The sequence below is a fragment of the Heterocephalus glaber genome, unplaced genomic scaffold (assembly GCF_053883595.1).
Source record: "Heterocephalus glaber isolate CG9 unplaced genomic scaffold, H.glaber_assembly_v1.0 deba00001733, whole genome shotgun sequence".
Classification (NCBI taxonomy): domain Eukaryota; kingdom Metazoa; phylum Chordata; class Mammalia; order Rodentia; family Bathyergidae; genus Heterocephalus; species Heterocephalus glaber.
In genome coordinates this window covers 18,672,574-18,692,409 of record NW_028258444.1, presented here as the reverse complement: position 1 = coordinate 18,692,409, position 19,836 = coordinate 18,672,574, and the positions used below count along the sequence as shown (strand labels likewise).

The 19,836-nt window shown below is 56.6% G+C and overlaps 2 protein-coding genes across 9 annotated transcripts in view; one reads left to right on the top strand and one right to left on the bottom strand.

Annotated features, from left to right (window-relative positions):
* The window catches only part of Mcrs1 (microspherule protein 1), a 10,259-nt gene extending 9,780 nt beyond the window's left edge, over positions 1 to 479 (top strand). For all 5 annotated transcript variants that reach the window (XM_021243058.2, XM_013079004.3, XM_021243059.2 and 2 more), the window contains one exon: positions 50 to 479. In XM_021243058.2, coding sequence (XP_021098717.1) covers positions 50 to 136 — 87 coding nt within the window. In that variant the 3' untranslated portion in view covers positions 137 to 479. The remainder of the gene's footprint in view (positions 1 to 49) is intronic.
* Positions 469 to 19,836, bottom strand: Kcnh3 (potassium voltage-gated channel subfamily H member 3). 4 transcript variants are annotated; one of them, XM_004863026.4, is made up of 16 exons: positions 19,561 to 19,835; positions 18,216 to 19,247; positions 16,597 to 16,830; positions 15,949 to 16,083; positions 14,849 to 14,982; positions 14,191 to 14,434; positions 13,566 to 13,723; positions 13,276 to 13,483; positions 9,388 to 9,666; positions 8,826 to 9,025; positions 8,158 to 8,407; positions 3,927 to 4,144; positions 2,854 to 3,185; positions 2,327 to 2,433; positions 1,486 to 1,592; positions 469 to 1,390 (listed from the first exon to the last, which is right to left on the bottom strand). In XM_004863026.4, exons 2-16 carry the CDS (start codon positions 18,289 to 18,291, stop codon positions 794 to 796), a joined length of 3,279 nt encoding a protein of 1,092 aa, XP_004863083.1. In that variant the 5' UTR covers positions 18,292 to 19,247; positions 19,561 to 19,835; the 3' UTR covers positions 469 to 793. The 4 variants fall into 4 exon arrangements, with proteins under 4 accessions (XP_004863083.1, XP_004863084.1, XP_021098705.1 ...); XM_004863027.4 differs by having other exon boundaries at positions 469 to 1,369; positions 18,216 to 19,836; XM_021243046.2 differs by having other exon boundaries at positions 469 to 1,369; positions 1,486 to 1,562; positions 18,216 to 19,835.

Sequence of the window (19,836 nt, the reverse complement as noted above, 5' to 3'; positions counted from 1 at the left end):
GGGCCTGGCCCAGCCCACCTGTCCTGAGCCACCTTCCTCTTCCACCTAGATTGCCAGCCTGCGATTTGTCTTCCTCATCAACCAAGACCTCATTGCCCTCATCCGGGCAGAGGCTGCCAAGATCATACCACAGTGAGGAGTGGGAGCAGGAACCAGGGCTTTCTCTGGCCTTGGTTTCCACTGTCATTCCAGCCCCCTCGAGCTGGGAACTCAGGCTTCGAGCAAAACCTTTTGCTTAGAGTGGGTAGCAGGAGACCCAACTGCTGGCCCAGATTTGAGACTGAGGGAGGGTGGGGCTGGCCATTGGGAAACCAGGAGAGGCTGGGACCCTTATGTTTCCCTGCAGCCAGAGCCCCACCCCCTCCCTGTCCTCCCCAGTTACCACTGTCACTCCCGTCTCCAGCAGATTAGCTTCAGACTTCATTTTTGGGTTTGTTTTTGGGTTTTTTTGTAAATAAAAAGCACTACTACATTCCAAAGTAGTTTCTTTATTATGTTTTTAATATAAAAAATGTAAGGAAAGGTAGAGACAGGCACATGCAAAGGATGGCAGAACCCCTCCTTGTCCTCAGGCCTCTGACCCCAGCCTCGCTGAGGAGGGGCCCCAGGAGTAGGGACCTGTAGATTCCTAGCCCTGGGGCCTGTCTGAAGCTCCAGGCCACCTGTGAGAGTTGAGCCAACCCTGCCTTTGTTCTCAGGCTCCCTGTCCTGAGCCAGTGGGCAGCATGGAGTCCTGAGGGTGGCCAGAGGAGCAGAGGACAGCGTGTCTGCAGCATGGAGCTCGGGCTGGCAGTCAGACCCCTGTGCCTTCTTCCTGGGTCCACTGGACTGTCCCAGGGCCGTGGCAGCCAATAAGCACCATCTCTAGGCTATGGGGGTCCCAGGGCAAGGCCTGGCCCCCTGACCCTGGTGGGGGCTCTCCAGTGCTGGTAGCCTCAGCCTGGCTCACAGTCTCCAGGGGCCCAGGCCTAGCCCCTTCCTCAGGAGGAGGTGAGGCTGGGGTGCTGGGCTCAGAGCAGAGTTCTCCTGAGCCAGGGGGCTCTGAGTCTGAGGTGGAGGTCCATAAAGCTGTTGCTTGGGGCCAGGGGGAACTCTGAGATGCTGGGGGCCCCCAGGGCCAGGGTGCCATGAGTGGAGGGGGCCCTGGGCGAGGGTGGGGCCAGGTCCCACTTATGGCCGAGCCGGCTGGGGGCTGTAGGCAGTAGGAGGACGCCTCAGTGTCCACACGCAGAGGCTGTAGGAGCCCTGAGGTGCTGGTACGGCAGGGCCCCTCTCCTGATGCTCGAGGGTATAGGCCCTCTCCTTGGGGTGCCAGGACGAGGTGCACAGCCTGGCGCAGAGACTGCAGTCCCTCCCGCATCTGCAGCACCTGCTCAGACAGCTCCATCACCTTGGGGAAGGGAGGAGGCAGGCTCAGTGGCTCCACGTGCAGCTAAGGCAGTGCCTGACCCTTCCCTCCCAGCCCCTGCCGTGCCCCTCACCCACCGCCTGCCGAAGCTTGTCCAGTGTGTCTGTGTTCCTTGCCTCGCTGGGCCCAAGGGGGACGGTGAGTAGGCCACTCTCTGTGGACAGGATAAGGTTATCAGCTGAGGCTGGGAAGAGAAGACATGGGTTCCAGCCTCAGCGCCCAGTGAAGCAGACCACACTGACCTGGCAGAACCTGACTCCCAAGAATAACCTTCTGGCTCAAGAAGCATAGTTTTGCCCAAATGCCAAGGGCAGGAAAATCCCTCCAAGCAGCCTGGGGTCGCGCTGCCAGTGCTCTCCTCCCCCTCAGGAAGTTGTTCTCTGTGCTGTCCCTTGTTCTGTCCTCCAGGGAAACACATTCCTGGGGATTCTTCCCTGGGCTTCTGGACTGGGAGTTTCAACCGTGGTTCCTAGCACTCTATCTTTCCATTGAGCAAGGCATTGAGCTAAGAGCTTTGATTACATTATTTTACTTAACCTGCACAACCCCTTTTATAGAAAGGAAGCTGGAGCCAGAGAAGCCAAGTTCACAGTGCTAGAAAGCTCACAAAGCAGAGATCCAAACCAAGGTCCCAAGCTGGCCTTCACTACCAAACCCCCAACCAGCAATGTAGGGATGGTGAGGGTAAGAGGGCTTCTGGCCCCTGCCAGTTTCTCCAACACCAGGCTCAAAGATTTGGGACCGGGGATTCAGCTCAGTGGTTTCGCCGCCTACTGTGCAAGCACAAGGACCCGAGTTCAATCCCCGGTACCAAAAAAACACAAAAACAAAACAAAACAAACAAAGATCAACAGTGCCTGAGGTCTGTGGGACAAAGGGATGACCCCCAGCAACATACTCTATCCCTGAGCTCAGTACCTGGTCCAGGGGAAGGACTGCTGCTACATTCTGGGCCAGACTGGCCTACCCGGAAAGAGAACTTGGGCTGGTCAGAGCCACAGCCATCCTCAATGCCATCTACGACCCTGTGGACCCAACAAATCAACAAACAGGACAACAAATCAGTTGATATGCAGGCACTGCGGCGTTACAGGGGTCAGGACACTCATGTCCATACACAGAGACTGCAGCAGCCCCAAGTTGGCCAGGGGACCGGGGTCCTGAGAAAGCTAACACATGGTCCCTTCCCCTAGGAGCTTGCATATTAGCTGGAAGGCAAGCTCAAGCAATGTAGAATGGCAATAGCAGGGTATGATGCACACTAACAGGGAGTGAGGCAGCAGGAAGATGAAGAGTCAGGGAAGGCTTTCAGGAGGGGGCAGACTTCGGCCATGTGGGCTGGGAGGAGTTCAGGTGGAAGGATCAGTGCAAAGAGTGAGGTGTGTCCAGCTGGGGACCCTGCCTTGTCACCACCGCCCTGCCATGGGGGTCTGGGGCCTGCTTACCTGGGGCTCAGATCCAGGGGCGCATTCCATGACATGGGGGGCAGCCGCAGCTCCTCTAGTGTCCGTGGGTGAGCAGAAGAGCCAGCCTCAGGCTTCAAAGCCCCTGCCCTGGTTGGACGCCCTCGGCTACCTAGACGTGACCGGGGCGCAGTTCGACGTGGGGATAGTAGCTTGGCAGCTGAAGATGAAGAGGTGCAGCCAGGGGACAGGAGGGGGCTGGAGGGCTCATCTGCTGGGGCTGGTGAGGCTGTGGTGCCCTGCTCCCCATCCGTCTCCTTTTCCTCCAGTGTGGACATGAGAGTGTTGTCACCACTCAGGGAGCTGGTGTCTACCTGGGGTCAGCAGGGGGCATGGAATCAGCAGGTGTGGCCAGTCCTAGCCCACTCATCTCCCCCACCAAGGCATCATCCGTAGGACAGAGGAGCCATCTTTGTTAAACAGAATACCCAGTGCTGCCACTGTGCCCAGGAAGAGGCCCAGGAGTGACTTGCTTTGCTACTGTCACCATGAAGCTGCCAAGCCCAGGAGGCATTAGCTGGCCCTCAAAATTGTAGCCAAATGTGAACACATCACCCCCTACTTGGTCTTTCAGGTTCACAAAACAGAAAATGCAGTACTTAAAACTGGCTTGGAAGTAGTGACATCATCCAGGAAAACTCAGAAGCTCCTCAGACAGGCTTGTTTTTCCATGGTGGCGGGGGAGTGCCAAGCTGCAGGGCTCTCTTGAGAAGCAGCCCGGAAGGCTGGTTCCTGTCCCTGCCCTGCCTTGCCCCACCCACCCTCTCCCTGCAGCCTATGAGGATCAGCTGACACCAGCACACTCAGCATCCTTCACCTAAGACTTTGCTCTGGATGGGCCCAGGGTGTCTCAGACAGGCTGAGGGGGGTGGCTAAGGTCAGGCTGGGTTCTCAGCGTGTGGATGTGCAAAGCCAGAGAGAGCATGGGTCCCTGCCCCTGTGTGTATGAGCGCCTCTCACATCCGGCCGTGCCTCCCTAGCACTCCACCAACCCAAGCCTCCGCCCACTCACCAGGCACCCTCAGCCCCTCCACACGTGTACCCAGCACCCTCACCTCCGCAGGGCAACCCCCAGCACCCAGATTGTAACTGAGCTCCCCTCGCAGGCCACGGCTGAAGCGAGGGGCAAATTCGGGGTACAGTGCAAGGCTCTCATGCAGGCCGGCCAGCTGCAGACACTGTAGGACGCAGTAAGTCAGCCCTTTCACATCGGCATTGGCCTTTACCACCTGCTCCCGTCGGGGAAGCTCGCAGCCAATCAGATCACCCTTCCCTGGGGAGAGGAAGCAGAAGTCAGGTCAGCAAGCCCTGACCCTTAACCACTAAGACAGAGGAGGAGGGCCAGACAGAGGCCCCTGAGCTTGCCCTGTGGAGTCAGGCCTTTCCAAATGAGGCCCCACTATGAAGTCTTCCAGCCAAGACAGACAAAGGAGCCTGGGCCACACCTTGACCGTTGCCTGGCTCACTGCTCTCCCACACAGACTTGAGGCAAAGAGCCTGGGCCCCAGGCCCTCACCTGCAGGATCAAAACCCTTGGGTGAAACCTCAGCCTCTTAGCTCTGACAGATTGAACAGTCATGAGTTCTAGCGGTTCTCAGACAGACTGTTGATTAGAATTCCCTAGAAAGTTTCAAACAATCAGACCTCCAGTCCCCATCCCTACCTTTAATATCATGACATCTACAAGGGACCCCACAATCATGATTTTGAAGCTCCATGAGTGATCCAGGTGCAGCTTGTCTAGGGACTAGTATTTGGAAGCAAATTTAGTGCCCTGTGTGGCAGAGTGAAAACGTCAGGCAGCCAAGTTCCTTCTTCTTCCCAAGCCTGGCTGCCTTTTCTACCCAAGTGCTGCTGCATCTGCCTGAGTGGATGGGGTTTGCTTCATTGCACTTGCACATGCTAGGCAAGTACACTACCACTAAGCTAAAAAGCCAGCCTTTGATTCCTCCCAAGTAGTGGGGATTGCAGGTATGAGCCATCAAACCCTGCAAGGTTTTGCGGATTTCACCAGAAGGTGTCCATGGAGGGCCTCCCACCGCCAGGTTGAGCCTAACACCTGGCTGACAGCAACTGTAAAATGCCACCCATTATGGTCTGAAGCCCCATCTCAGAGATGTAGAATGATTAGGGGGGGAATGTGTGCCTTAGAATCAATGAAACAGTCCAGGCGTGGTGTCATACACTTGTAATCTCGCACTTTGGAGGCGGAGCTAGGAGGATCACTGAGTTTGAGGCTAGCCTGGGCTACGTAGTAAGACCCTGTTTGAAAAAAAAAAGAAAAGAACAAAATAATTACTGAGACAGGGTATCTGTGTCCAAGGATATGGTGAGGATCAAAAGTTAATGTAGGGGCCGGGGATTTAGCTCAGTGGTTTCACCACCTGCTGTGCAAGTGCAAGGACCCGAGTTCGATCCCGGTACCAAAAACAAAAAAAAAAGTTAATGTATGTCAAGGGCATGACCCAGAGATGACCGGCAGAAGCTCATTGCCTCCCCTCCCCTTCAGCTAGAGTCCCCTTTAGGTCATTCCCAGTAAGGATAGGAGTGAGATCTGGGCTCAGGAGGAACACGCTAAGGGCAGCTCAGCCCTCTCTGCCAGACCATCAGACCATCTGCATGACTCGTGTCCATATCCTGAAGGACAGAGACCACAGCTGCCGGCACCACACTCCAAGCGTGGAGGCAGAGTTCACTCAAACTTCAGTGCAGAATATGCCTTGTTAAACTTTATCTTCTTGGTTTCAGGCCATCTTTCTGGTTCAAGAGCTACTGGATCTCAACACGATTCTCTGAAGATGAACTCTCTCTCACTTGTGTCATCTGGAATAGGACAAGTGTGTTTCTTATCCTCAGCCAACAGATGACATAAATATGAGAACCAGGAAAAGACTGAAGATAAGTTTCAGGGACCAGAGACCAGTGCTGGCAAACCTATGGCACATGTGCCACAGCTGGCTGCTTGTTATCACTGAATGTTTTAAAAGGTTCACCGTCACTTCTGGCAACTGTCCCCAGGTTGGCCCTTGAACAGAGCCTTCAGGCTCAGCTCACTCGTTCCCTTCTTCCCTCCCAGGACTCCTCAACGCTCGGGTGAAGTCAATGCACAAAGGTGGGGGTCGGAATCAACACTGGTGAGCGTGAAGCCAGCTTCAGCCACTGGGAGCAGGCAGGACCCAGCTGGATGCTCAGCTAAGGAGGCAGGTGGGGAGAGGAGGGTGAGGGCAAAGTAGAAAAGCAGGTCAAGGCTGCAGTCCAGAACTGGGCATTTATTGGGCACCCGGAGCCTCCAAGTCAGTGGGGAAATAGTTCATGTAGAACATGTGGCCCCAGAGAGCTGGAGCAATGGCATCCTAGAACTGGGGACATTCTGGAGGCAAAGGCCTGGACCACATGCAAGGGGTATTCTTACAGCTCCATGGGAACTCTGAACCCCAAATGTGGCTCTCCTGAGACTTTTGGCCTGACCCGGTGAAGGGCTGTGCTGAGAGGTCCCAGCTTCTTTGGCTCTAAACTGAGTACCACCTGTTTATAACCACTCAACAATCCTGCTTTTCTACCATAAATACTCAAGAACTGCCAGCCTACATGAGTCCCATAACTCTTCCTTTGTCTTTATTCCTTTCTTTCCTTTTTTTTTTTTGCATGGTACCAGGGACTGAACCTAGGGCCTCACGCTTACCAGGCAAGCGCTCTACCACTGAGCTATAGCCCCAATGGTTTTTTGTTTTGTTTTGTTTTGTTTTTTGAGATGGAGTCTATGTTTGCTCAACTGGTCTTGAACTCATGGACTCAAGTAATTCTCCTGCCTCAGCCTCCCAAATGGCTAGGAGTACAGGTACATGACACTGTGCCTGGCCATAACTCTACTTCTGGATATAGGCCCAGAAGCTGAACTCATGAAAGTTGATAAGAAAGGTGTTGCCATCCTATCACCTCTCAAGTTCTAAGATCCCCAGTGGCATCTCCTCCCTATTCTTGTTGGAGGACCCTCCAACAGGAGGGAGCAAGGACAGCCACCCAGTCACTACCAAGCTATCTGGTACTATGACTTCACCTCCCTGGTTCTTTTCTGTGTTTCCAGCCTTCACTAAGGAATTCCAGCTAATTCGGAACCTCAGCCCCTCTGGGCTTCAGCTGAGCCCACAGCTGTAAGAGTCTCTTGACTTCCCGAGCAGGTCTCAAGGTCCTCCACCTTCTGGGGTCAGCCCTAGGAGCCTCCCACAGCCAGGGCAGTGCTCCCCTGTAGTGCTTTCCATGGACAGTCTCATGTTTCCCGTGCTTTCCTGCAGCTATGGGCAAGTCCAGCCCTCCCGAGAGCTTCTTTCTGCAGTCAGGACTCCCCCCGAGTGCCTGGGGACACCATCTAAGCATGAGATTTAGTCAGGCAATATAGGTTCCAACCCTGTCAGCCAATCCTTAGCTGTTCAATCTCCCTGACCTCAATAGTGGTTCTTGCCCTACTGGGTTCTGTGAGGTTTGAGGAAGACTTAGCATGTAAGGGACCTCAGGCTGCCAAGAGCCCTGTGCTCAGCACCATGACTGTGTCCTTTCCCCAAGGGCAATCTCTTTGTCTTGCTCTAGGGAGCTGATCCCTCACCTTCACCGCTCTCTTTTTCCAAGAACAGAAATATATACCCTGTGGGTACTGTTTTACCAGAACAAGTCTCCCCAGCCACTTGGAGGCTGAGTTCTGCCACCACCCATCCTGGGCTCTGGGCCTGCTCTGTGACAGCGGAAAGTCACATCTCACTGGCCCATGGAGCTCACAAAGAAGAGCTTTCATGCCCCCTCCTTCAGCCCTGCCTAGACATCTTTCCCGAACTTCCATTCTCAGCATCCAATTGCCCTCCTGACATGAAGTCCTGCTCCTTGGTGGGTGTGGTGGTGCACACCTGTGATCCCAGCACTCGGAAGGCTGAGGCAGGAGGATCACCATGAGTTCGAGGCCAGCCTGAACTATAAGGCAAGACCCTGCCCCCCCCCCACACACACATACTCCAAAAACGAAGTGCTGCTCTTCTGTCCTTTCTTGGGTCCCCTCCTTTTAAAGCCTGGCCCCTCCCTCACTTGGTCCCAGGAACACATGTGAGATAGTGGTTCCCCCCAACCTTGCTACCTTGGCATCACTGGGCCTTCTGGGAGCCCTGCCCAGGACTGTGGCTTCTCCCGACTCCATCCTGGCTGATCTTCCCCTGTGGCCTTGTATGTACCCACTTCCTGGGTTTTCTACAGATCAAGTTCCCGACCCCCTCCAACCCCATGCCCTTTCCCATCCATACAAACCCAGGATGGCGAGCACAGTGCCACCCTTGAGTACTTCCATGGAGCCAGAGCAGACAAAGTAGAGGGCCTGGAGAGCATCGCCTTGGTGGATGAGGTACTCGCCGGGCGTGCAGAAGGCCGGCCGCAGAGCTAGGGACAGCGCTCGCAGGCAGCCACGGCTTGCTGCCTCAAACAGTGGGAGCTGCAGGACCTCCTTGTGCAGGTGCATGGCTATGTCTGCACGAAGCTCATCTGGGAGGCTCTGAAGCAGCTGTAGGTGAACAGGTAGAGAACGCTGAAAGGGCAGCAGAGGAGGGCCCCTCCTGCCAGCTCCTCTCTACCATGGAGGCCTCGGGAGCAAAGGGAGGTATGGAAGGAGGCTCGAAGCCTCCTGCATGGCATCAAGCTCCACACAGGGTGCAGTCTGCAAGGTGGGGTGTTTCTGCTGCCCTCTAATCCTTAGCCCCCGCCAAAAGCCCCTTTCCTTCTGGCCTCAGGGCTGAAAGGGTCCTCCAAGCCTTCTTGGCTGCCCTCTATCCCGTGCTGCTGTCCTCACAAGGGATAATAAAAGCAGGGGGGACAAGATTTTACATTACTCTCCACCCATCCCACTCATGATCCTTTGAGCCGAGCGCAAACCCCTGGAGGGAGCAAAGGCCGGAAGGCCCAGCCCTGGAGCCCCACCACACCTCAGTGGTGTCGATGCCGTTGTTCACTGCCCAGGTGGCCTGGAAGTACTCGAGCATGCGCTGCTTCAGGGGCTTGGGGATGCGATGGATGCGGATGTAGTCACGAAGGTCTCGAGTACGGCTGTGATACAGGAAGCGGCGGGCGTACATGCGCTGGATGATGGCTGTCACATTCCCAAACACCACCGCATGCATCAGGGCTAAAGAGGGTGGCAAGAGGGGGTCACCAAGGGACTGGGGATTTAGCTCAGTGGTGCCGCGCCTGCCTCATAAGCACAAGGTCCTGAGTTTGATCCCCAGTACCAAAAAAAAAAAAAGAGGGTCACCTATAGACCTGGCTGGGCCTGACACCATGCTGGACACATCTGGCCTCTGGCCCCTCCCCACCCCGCACACACCTAGGCAGGGGACATGGGCCTCTCCAGGCCCTGGCCCCCTGTTCTGTGGACCACCTAAAGCAGAACTCTGGCCTGTGGGGCTCTGGGGGATGTGGGGAAGGAGGGCCGCCTGAGGCTGGAAGTCTAAGAGAGGACCCCCGGGAAGCCCTTGGGCCAGGCCTCACCACCAATGAGCATGGTGCAGATGGAAAAGATCTTCTCAGTGTCCGTGTTGGCAGACACATTGCCAAAGCCCACACTGGTGAGGCTGCTGAGTGCAAAGTAGAGGGAGGTGATGTAGGCACTGCGCAGTGACGGGCCACCCAGGAGCTCTAGCCCTGTTTTGTTGGCCTCGCCGCTGCTGCTGCAGTTGTCACTCTGGCCAGAGCTGTTCCCTTCAGCTGGGCTCCGGCTCACCAGGTAGTAGGGCGTCTCCAGTCGGCGGGCCAGCTCCTGCAGCCACCCTGAGGAGGGCGAGAGGGGTAGGCCTAAGCAGGCAAGGCCATAAGGTGGCTCTGGGGTGCAGGGTAGTGGACACGCACAGACCCACCCTCAAGGCTTCCCACCACTGTCCCCTCTTCTGCCAGCCCAGTACACCCCTCAGCCCTCAGTAAGACAAGCGCAGGAAGGAGGATGACGTTGCCATCTCGCAAGCTGGTTCCTATTGGTGCTGAGGGTGGAATAAAGAGAAGCACACTCTCTTCCCTTGTGGTGGCTGCTAATCTCAGAGAATGGGCCCAGCTAGAGAGCCGATATGGCAGGAGCTCACCGCATTCAGGCACAGCCTGGCCCCTAAGGCTGGGTGGCTGACGTCACTTCCTCTACCCTGTTCACCTAGACTGTTCTTTCTGTTTTTGTCTGAGCCTAGTCTCCTCCAGAAAGCTTCCCTCCCTACAACCACAGAGACCACCCAATCGCATGTCTGCACTCTCAGGTGCTCCCACATAGACTGTGCACAGGTCCCCTACACAGTCAAGACAAGGACACACATGCAAGCACCTTACAGACACACCCACTGCCACTTATACTGAAAAGAACTTCGTCTACTTGGGAGAAGGACAAAGGCACACAGGTGTTTGCAAACTGACACATGGGCAGGGATGGGGGGGACCCCCCCACACACACACAGGTGAATACACTCAGGCTAAAAGAGGGCAAGCACCTGTGCACGCATACACATACTTGCATACACACACAGGAAGGAGCCATACTTCTTGGCCGGGCTTTGGCAGGAGGGTTGTGGAAGCTCTAGGGTGCTTGATTGGGCCCGTACAGAGAAGGAAGAGGGGACCAACTGACTAATGGAGAATAGAGAGGCAGAGGGCAAGTGCCCGGCTCCTCGCTGCAGGCAGAACGATCTCTCTACATGTGCTGTGCCAAATCCACAGACCCTGTGCTACTCTTGCCCCAACACTGCACATAATCTTTGTGGTCCACACCCCTTCCTCCTATCCATACACCCTTTTCCTCAGCAACCTTGCTCATTGAGCACTAGGCTGGTCCTGTGGGCTCCAGTTCAGTTGGGCAGATAATTGCCTGGGGCAGGAGCTACATCCCAGAGGCACCACAGGAGGGGGCTCAAACCTAAGTGCTACGGGCCAGGCCTCAAGGGCTGCCAGAAAAGGGTGATGGTGGGGGCCATGTGTGCTTGGCCTCAAAGGAGAGGGAGGGTTTCATACAAAGAAACTAAGTGGGGGTCATTTCTGATGGAGAAAAAGGCATGAGTCAAACCTGGAGCTAGAGACTTTAGAAAAGTATAGGCAGCACCAAAGGCATCAAGTTCCAGCCTCAGAAATTTGCGCCAAGGTATGCACTCACCCTCCTGTTGTTCAAGATGTGCTATAAGGGTACAACAGATACACACAACTCCTCCCAGTCACTGTTTGGTTGGGGCTCTGAAGTGAAGCCAGGGATCACGGTAAGCAGTAGGGTGGGGTGGTGGGAAGCAGTGAGACAGAGATGGGGCAGGAGGCCTCTCCCTCTCAGTCTTGACCATGGGCACCAGCAGCCCTGGATCTGGTGGCAGGATGGTGCTTCCACATGAGGCAGGTCAAGCTGTTCTGGAGGCTGGTGGCTTTCACACTAAGAAATGCCCTGGGTTACCTCCCTCAGGCTTTGGCATATCTACTGGGCTAATGGGAATCTAGAAAAGGAGCTCTGCTCACGCCATAGGCAGCAAAAGAGGGGATCCCAGCAAAGAAGCCACAGTGGTGCCTTCTAGCAGAGAGAGCCAGCAGCACCCACCTGCTCAGCCAGCCTTACCTCCCCACAAGGACCTCTCTTCCTAGGGCTGAACTTTGGGAGGCCCACGTTTGGCATCAACCTAGCTGGAAGGCAGTTTCCCTGGGGAGGGAAGGGGGAGGTAACAATGTAAAGCACTTGGAAATGCTCCAAATGTGGGCCAGTTCCAGCTCCAAATACAATGAAACCACCCTGGAACTCAGGGGTCAAGGGTAAAAGAATTACCCGGAGACAGCTGGCCCCTGCACTCCCATGTTCACCACGGTGGGACCCAGAGCTTCTCTGAGAGCCAGAAATATTCGCTTTTATGTGTGTCTATGGTACTGGGGATTGAAACCAGGGCCTCTGGACTGAGCTACCTCCTTAGCCCTTTTTTATTTTGAGACAGGGTCTCACTAAGTCACTAAATTGAGCAAGCTGTGCTTGAACTTGTGATTCTCCCGCCTCAGTCTCCTGAGGTGCTGACATTATTGGCATGTACCATCACACTCAGCTCAGAAATATTCTTGATAGATCAGCAATTCCCACGAGGTGGCTGGAACAGAGGAGCCTCATGGATGCAAGACCTCGGGTGTCTAGGGCCTGTTGCAGAGGCTGGGGTCTGACCTGGGGATTTGCTGTCTGGGCCACTTCTAAGGCCAGAGACAGGGTCAGAGCATTTGCTGACCCGAGAGCAGCCTTCACCACAGTCTCCCTCTGGGATGGGCAGGCGCCAAGCATCTGACACTGTTGGGGTGCCCTGGTTTCCACGGACTCAGCAACTAGAGTGCTCTGGGAGTAACCAAGTGGGCCCTCTGGGCACACAGCAGCCGCTCACGCGCTTGGTGAGTGAGAGAGGGTTCTCAGGAGCCTTGGCATCCCTGGGGAGCTGATCAGAGCAGGGTTCTAAGACTGACCTGGACTCGGAACAGGTGACCCATCCAAGGAACAGACTGACATGGGAGGCCACCTGAGCAGCTGGAAACATGCTAAAGGTCAGCTACTGCAAAGCCAACTTTGGGCTGGAGGGTGGGAGAGGAAGAAGTATGCTCAGTTTCCGACCTGAGGAGCACTGAGAGCTAGGAATGATAGAAATGAATACATTTGGTAAAGGGCAAGGATGGAAGTGGTGATGTGGCCAAGGAAAAAGGAAACAAGGCAGGAGGAGTGATGTGAGGAAAGCCTGTCTGGAAGCCCTGGAACCCAGAAGGGCTTGGGTGGGCAGCCAAGGGCTGCACCTCACACAGCAGGAGGAGTGTGGCTGGCAGGGTCAGGTGCTATAAAGACTTCATGAAGGAGAGGGTTTGGCCCCATAAGGTCACTGTGACCTTCAAGGCCAACATTTTGGGTAGAGAGGTGGGGGTGGAAACCGCCGGCAAGAGTAAGACTGAGTGGGTGATGAGCCGAGCGAGGGAGGAGCTGTGGCAGTGGAGGTGAAATGAAGGAGAGCAGCGATGCAGGGAAGGCAGATAAGGCTGTGTTTAGGGTCAGGGAGAGCTGGACTCAGCTGGGAGTGGCGGCTGCAGGTGCTAAGAGTCCCAGGGGGTGGGAACAAGCTTCAGAGAGGGTGGCATGAGAGGAAGCCGTGAGGACAGTGGCTCCCTGCCTGTCCTTCCTAGGGGGGCAAGGGCTTAAAGAATGTGACAAACATCTGGCCACCAGGAAGACACGACGGGGGCCTGAGGCTCCCCAGGCACCACAGCCTGTCCAGACAGCAGGCCTGCCACGTGATGGTGGCCATCACACACGCCTGCACACCCCTTTACTGACGTGCACGTACAAGCTTGCACGCTCCCCTCGACTTGGCATCATCAGTCCTCTGCCCACCCCCAGCCCCCCACCGTCTCCAGTACCAATCTCAGGCAACTCCGATTCGCTGCTCTCGATCTCCCGCTGGCCAATGTAGAACCAGATGCAGGCCACCCAGTGGGCAAGCAGGGCAAACACAGCCATGAGCAGGGTCAGCACCACAGCGCTGTACTGTGAGTACCGGTCCAGCCGCGGCAGCAGGCGTAGCAGACGCAGGAGCCGCACAGTTTTCAGCAGGTGGGCCCCGAAGTACTGAGATGGAGAGGGAGGTCATCTCAGGCAGGCTCTGCCCATACCAGCCCAAAGCCCGTCCACCCAGTCTAGCCACACTGACCACGTTGACCTTGAAGGCATGTAGCAGGTCAAAGGGCAGCGCTGCAATGACATCCAGCAGGAACCAGGTGGTGACATAGTGGAGGCAAATGGACTTTGGGGCAAACACCACCTGGCCCGATTTGGACACGAATGTGGTGCGGAAATTCAGGACAATATCTGTGGAGAATTCGGGTGGGAGTTAGTGTGAGATGGGAAGCCACTCTTTACTACTGGGCACCAGCTCATTAGTGTCCCAGGCCTTCCATACATCGCCTGACCTACTTGTCATGGTAATTTTAGCAGGTGCACACTGTCATGCTTTTTTTTTTGGTACCAGGGACCGAACTCTGGACCTTGTGGTTGTGAAGCAGGAGGCGGTGGAACCACTGAGCTAAATCCCCAGCCCAGTCATGCTTCTTTCATGGAAGGAGAAACTGAAGCTTGGAGCGGCTGTGACTTGTGCAGGGTTCAATAACACATTAGAGCAGAGACACATTTGGAATCTAGGTCTGATTTCAAAGCTTATGGGTCACAAATGGGACAAACAGGGAGAGGAAGGGGGGCCCTGGCAGCCATGCAGACAATCCCCACTGAGACCTGAGGGTGCCTGGCCTGGGTGGGGCAGAGGACACAGATGCACATACCGAGGATGAAGAGGACCTCCACGGCCAGGTCACAGACGCTGGGGGGGCCACGGGCAGCGCTGGGCTCCCGGGCTGTGCTCACACACACACTGTAGGGCACAGTGACAGCCACGTAGAGTGTGGCGAGCAGGATGAAGCCATCCCAGGTGGCTCTCAGTGCCCCACAGTGCAGCAGGATGAAGGGTGACTTCCGGATAGCAGCAACTTTATACTCAGGCAAATTTGGCTTCTCTCCAAACACCCCCTGAGTCAGGCAGGGCAGGTCCAGCCAGGGAGGAATCGATAATGGCAAAGGTTGAGTTTGGATAATGTCTAGCACAGACGTTCATCTCCTTTTTCTCACTATATTCTCAATATCTGATATAGGCATTAGAGGTCCCCACTTTATAGACAGTAAAACTGAGGAGCAGGGAGATCTAGTGACCTAGCTGAGGTCACACGGCTGCTTAGGGCAGGAGTTAGGGTTAAGCTAAGGGAAGGCTTCTATCCCTTTGATGGATCAAACACGAGAGATTTCTCAGTCTCAACCCCGCATAGTGCTGGTGAGGCTTGGTGGTGGCTCCCTGGACACTCTGTCTGTGGTGGGCTCAGTTCCCTTCTCCTCCACCTGCTCCTACCTTGTGCCCAACCCAAACACACACCGTAGTGCTCAATCCACCTTATTGAGTTTGTGCTTGCCCTTGGGCTGCTTCTGCAAGTGCCCGGACAGGTGGTAGAGCACAGCCCGGCTCCGCCGCCGGTTGGCATTAAAGCCTTTGGATCCTGCCCGGCCATATCGGCGCCGGCCACCACCTGCAAAAGAGAAGGGACTCATGAAGATGGTGAGGGGTGTATAGCCACACCCCAACACAGGGTCCTGAAGGAAGGCGTCAGTTGCTGGGCCATGAATTGGTCAGCTCATTGATCATTTTATCTGTTCAGAGTTGGGGCTCAATATTCCTCACTTTCTGGGGTCACTTGTCAACTCCAGGAGGGAACAGTCCTAGAGGTGCGTATGGCCAATACTCCCAGAGCCTACTTCCAGGAGGAGGTTTGGTCTAAGGGAAGGGAGAAGAGGATGTTACAGAGAAAAGCCGAGGAGATGGAGTTTGGACGAGGGGCACGGGGAAGGGAGACAGAGCCAGTGAAGGCTATCAGCAGAGGTATGGGAGCTCAGAGAGACCCAGGATCCAGGTGCAGGGATCAGGGGGTGATGCTGAAGACTGACAAAACAGAGAAGCAGACCCAGGCCTGGGGTGGGAGCAAGAATGGAGGTACAGTACCCCCAGCATTCCCAGATGGCAAAGGGGGCTTGGAACAGCAGCTGATGTCAACTCAGACTTGCCCAAAGGCCTGCCCCAGCCCTTGGAGGAAATGAGAGGAAAGACCCAAGAACTTAAAAGAGAGCTTTGGCTGGGGCTTCCCGGTCAAGTGTGTTGCAGGGAGAAGAAACCAGGTGGGTCTGTGCTCTACCCTACTAGGTAGTGGGAAGCGGGGTGCTTCACTGGCTCTGGTGGAATGTTTGCTTTCAGTTTCTTAGTAAAGTTGATTTGAAAAGTTCAACTTTGTCTCAAATGGCCTATCTGGAAAAGAGTCCTGTCCCTGGGCATATAGAGATGAGAGCAGCACAGTCTCTCAGCCAGCCAGAAAGGGACTCAATGATGAGCACAACAGAGGAGGGGACCCACAAGCCCAATCTGGGTACCAAAATCCTACCCAGGCCTGAGGTACCCAATACCCAGCCACAGCCACCAAATCAATGCCCATGGGCACACCCACCTCTCTCCTTCCAGTTGTCGGGACCCCCTCGAGTCTTGGTGTCACTGATGTCCTTGTGAGAGACCAGGAAGAGGGCCACCTCCCCTTTCTCATTCTTTATGGGTATCACATCCAGGAGACACCAGAACGGGAGCCCTGAGCACAAAGACAGACTCAGCCCACCTCCCATGCTCAGCCCTGCCTAAGGTGAAAGAGGCCCTGGCTCCACTGATATTCTGGAAAAGACACAAGCAGGAACAGGGCTTCTTGGGGGGAGGGAGCAGCAGTCTGGGTCCCCGTAGGACAGGGTTCGATGGAGGGGGAGCAAGTGTGAGCAAACATGACTGTCAAGACAGGTGTCCTGCTGAGACAGGGATACTTTTCGGCTGGATGTGGGAACCCTAAGGCCGGAAATGCACAGAGGCTGAAGCTAGTGTGAGAAGAGGTGGTGAGGAGCCCAGGACAAGGGGGGGGGGTACAGCTTGGCAAGTGCAAGGTCCTGAGTTCGATCCCTAGTACCAAAAAAAGAGGTGGGGTGCACAAAGGGATGGAAGGGTGGAGGGGTACATGGAAAGACTGCAAGGGAAAGGAGGAGGGGCAGCGGATGGGGTAGGTTGCCTGCTGGGTGAGACTGTGAAGGTGAGGCAAGCTGGCAAGGTGGCTCCTCACCGCTCTTCCGGTACAGAATCAGTTCAGCCTTGAACTCCTTGTGCTCGTCCAGGGCCTTGCGGATCTGTTGTCGGACGAGCTCACTGGTGTCTGGCCCATAGAGGAAGGAGCAGGCACAGCCCCGCTGCATGACCTCAGCCCGGGAGAAGCCCGTGAGGTCACAGAAGCCATCAGAGCAGTAGACCACAGGGAAGAGCCCTGCCACCTGGGCGTTGCCCAGCACAAAGTTACTATCTGCAAGAGAGCACCTTTCAGAGGAGGAATGGGGTGAAGGGATGGGTATCTAACACCCCTGCTTGCCCAATGCCTTGCAACTGAAGGATGGGTTTTACAAACTCCAGGAATCCTGTGTATGTTCCAGGTGGGAGCTATTTATGAATGGGACTCAGTGTGCTGCCTGCGTCAGTGCCCTGAAAGGGGCTGCTGCTAGCCACACGTGTGTGCGTGCATTCTAGAATCAGGACATGTGAACAAACACAGGTCAGTGCAGCCCTGTGTAGGCACGGTGCCCTCGGGTCTGTTCTGAGCAGTTTGGGGTAAGGGGTAAGCTTGAGGGTGTCCAAGGGACTGCATCACTTGCTCTAGACTGGCCACAGCCCCACTGCTACTTCTGCCAGGTTCACCCACCAGCCAGGTAACCAGGCTCCTCCCACCGGAACCCTCCTGGATTAGGAGGCAACCCAGGTCACTGCCAATCTTGCCCTCTGAGTACCTGCCTGACCTGGCTCAGGACTTAGTAAATGGGATCAAGAGTGGGGGTGCAAGAATGGTGGCTGAAAACCAGAGCCTGAAGTCAGGCATGTATTGGGAGGGGGCGCTGAACCAGCAGGCTGCCCTAGCCAAGTACCCTGGCAAAGCAGATGGAGGAGCCTGGAGTGGGGAGAGCTCAGTGATGGGCTCTCACACCTTCTCAAGAACCGGAGACCAGGGAGCATGCTAAGCAGAGAGCTGGGAAGCCCAGCTGGGGGTGAGTGTGCAGGGAGGAGGAGGAAGAAGAGGAGGGAGAGGGATCTGGCTATCCTATTTCCTTGTGATCAGAGCCCTAGGAACCTGGGATCCAGAAACTCAGGCGCCTCCAAACTTCCCCAGTCCTGGTGAGAGTCTCCAAATTCATCTTCTTTCGCTCTGGAGGGCTCACCAAGGTGGGTGGGTTTAGGCTGTGAGATGGGCTTGGATACTGGTACTGGTACTCTCTTGAGTCCCACCTACTGTCTCCGTTTCCAAACGTTTCTAAATCTGTATTTTGAGCCCTCCCAGGCTGACTGGGAGTCGTGCTCCCCAGTCTCAATGAAACCAGCCAGTCCGAGGGTAGTCCTTGCAACAGAGCCAGATGCCAGGATACGGTGGGTCAGACTGACTAGGTCTGGGTTTGCGCCCCCAGGAACAGGGAGCATCCCGGGCCCCACACCCAGGGACATCTCCTTCAAGCCATGTTGCTTTGCGGGTTGCAGGGCTGACCATGAACCCTTTGGGGAAACGGCGCCTGGAAAGAAACGATGGTCCCAACTTCTGAGGGGCGAAAGGTGAGAACCAATGGGTGCCAAGTGTGGGATCAGGACCGGCAGGAGCCCTGGCAGGGGACCTCTCCTCCGGGAGTTGGGGGGGAGGGCCTGACTCACGCGTGCCGTCGAAGCGCGTGGCGATGGTGTCCAGGAAGGTGTTCTGCGGCGCCAGGAGCCCCCGCATGGCCGGCATCTTAGGCGGCCGGGGCCGCCCGCCCCATCCCTCCGGGGCGCGGGGACTCAGCGCCGGGGGAGGGCGCCCGATTCGGCCGCCCCCCGCCGGGCCCCGCGCCCCCTAGCGCAGCCGTGGGGAGGCAATGCCCAGCCAGGGCTTGCAGGCCCCGCCAGCCGCCGGTGCGAGAGCGGGCGTCCGCGCCGTCGGGGCCCGGAGCATGGCGCGCGGCCCCTCGCGCCCTCGCCACCCACGAATCCCTGGTTCCAGGCTCCGAAGCCGCGATGCTTTCGGCACTTCTTGCCTGCTCGGGCGGCGGCAGCGGCTCCCGCTTCTACTGTGGGGCAGCTCCCGCTTGGGGTCTGCTTGGAGCCGGATCCCCGCAGCTCCCTCCGTCTGTCGGGGAGAAGCGGCAGCCTCCCTCCCTACCTCCCGCGCCACCGCCTGCACTGGGGTAACCATGGAGACCGGGCACACCCAGTCAGGGCCGCCTCCTTAAAGGGACAGGCCTCTTGCCGAAGGATCCCCCTCCCCTCGGGACCTCAATGGGGGCAGGGGCAGTTGCTGTCCCCCTATAGCCCTGGCCGCCCCAGGCTGCCACCCGCCTCTGGGAGAACGACGCCGTGGCGTGGTAGGGTCGGGCTGACTCAGCCTCCGCCGCAGGGGCGAGGCTTCTTCGCTATAGCTTGGGGGCTCTCCGAGAGCTGCCTGGCAGCCTCGCCTCCCCCAAGAGGGACAGGAGGAGGGCTCTAGGCAAGGGGTGTTTGTAGAAGATGCAAACCATTTTCCCCGAGGAAAAAATGTCATGGAAAGGGGGACTGGCGACCAGGCGGCAGTGAAAGCCCAGTAGCAGGCGGTAGTGGGAGGTAGGAGACCCCAGAGGGGCTCCAACTGCACAGGGAAGGTTTTAAAAGATGGGAGGGGCTTCTGAGCACAGCCTCGGGCAGTCCAGCCTTTCTAGGCCTCAGCTTGACCCCCTGGAAGAAAGATGAAGGGGATGCCACTAAGAGATGCAGCTGCAGGCAGGACCTGTGAGGAAACTAGAGGGTGGGTAGCCTAAGGGGAAGGTCTAGACGCTCTACACGTGGCCCCGGAGTGGAGAGGGCGAACGGTGAAGCCCTAGGACTCTCGCCTCGTCCCCGATTTCTCTAGTCTGGGTCAGCTTTGCCGCTCCCAGGCAGCGCTGGAGGGTCAGGGCCGCCGGAGGTCAGACTCAGAGAGAAACTTTCTAACCTTGTGCGTGCGGGAGGTAAGGACGGGGCCCCGGCTCCCCGCCCCCCGCTTCAGTACCAGACCACTCGGCCCTGCGCTGGACGGGAAGCTGCCGGGGGGCTGCAGGAGCCCCAGGTCCCTCGAAGGGTGGGGAGCAGAGGTCGTCTCCCGTCCGTCTTCCACGCCGCGGCGGTGCCCGCGGCTTCGCCTGCCTGTGCCGCTCCTCCTCCCTCCCACGATTTGCCAGCGAGTGCGGCTGCCGCCCGCGCCCAGAGGAGCCGCCGGGGCCAAAACAGCAATTTGTTCCTCAAAGAGAGAAACGCAGAGCTGAGCACCCATCCCTCGAGGAGACAC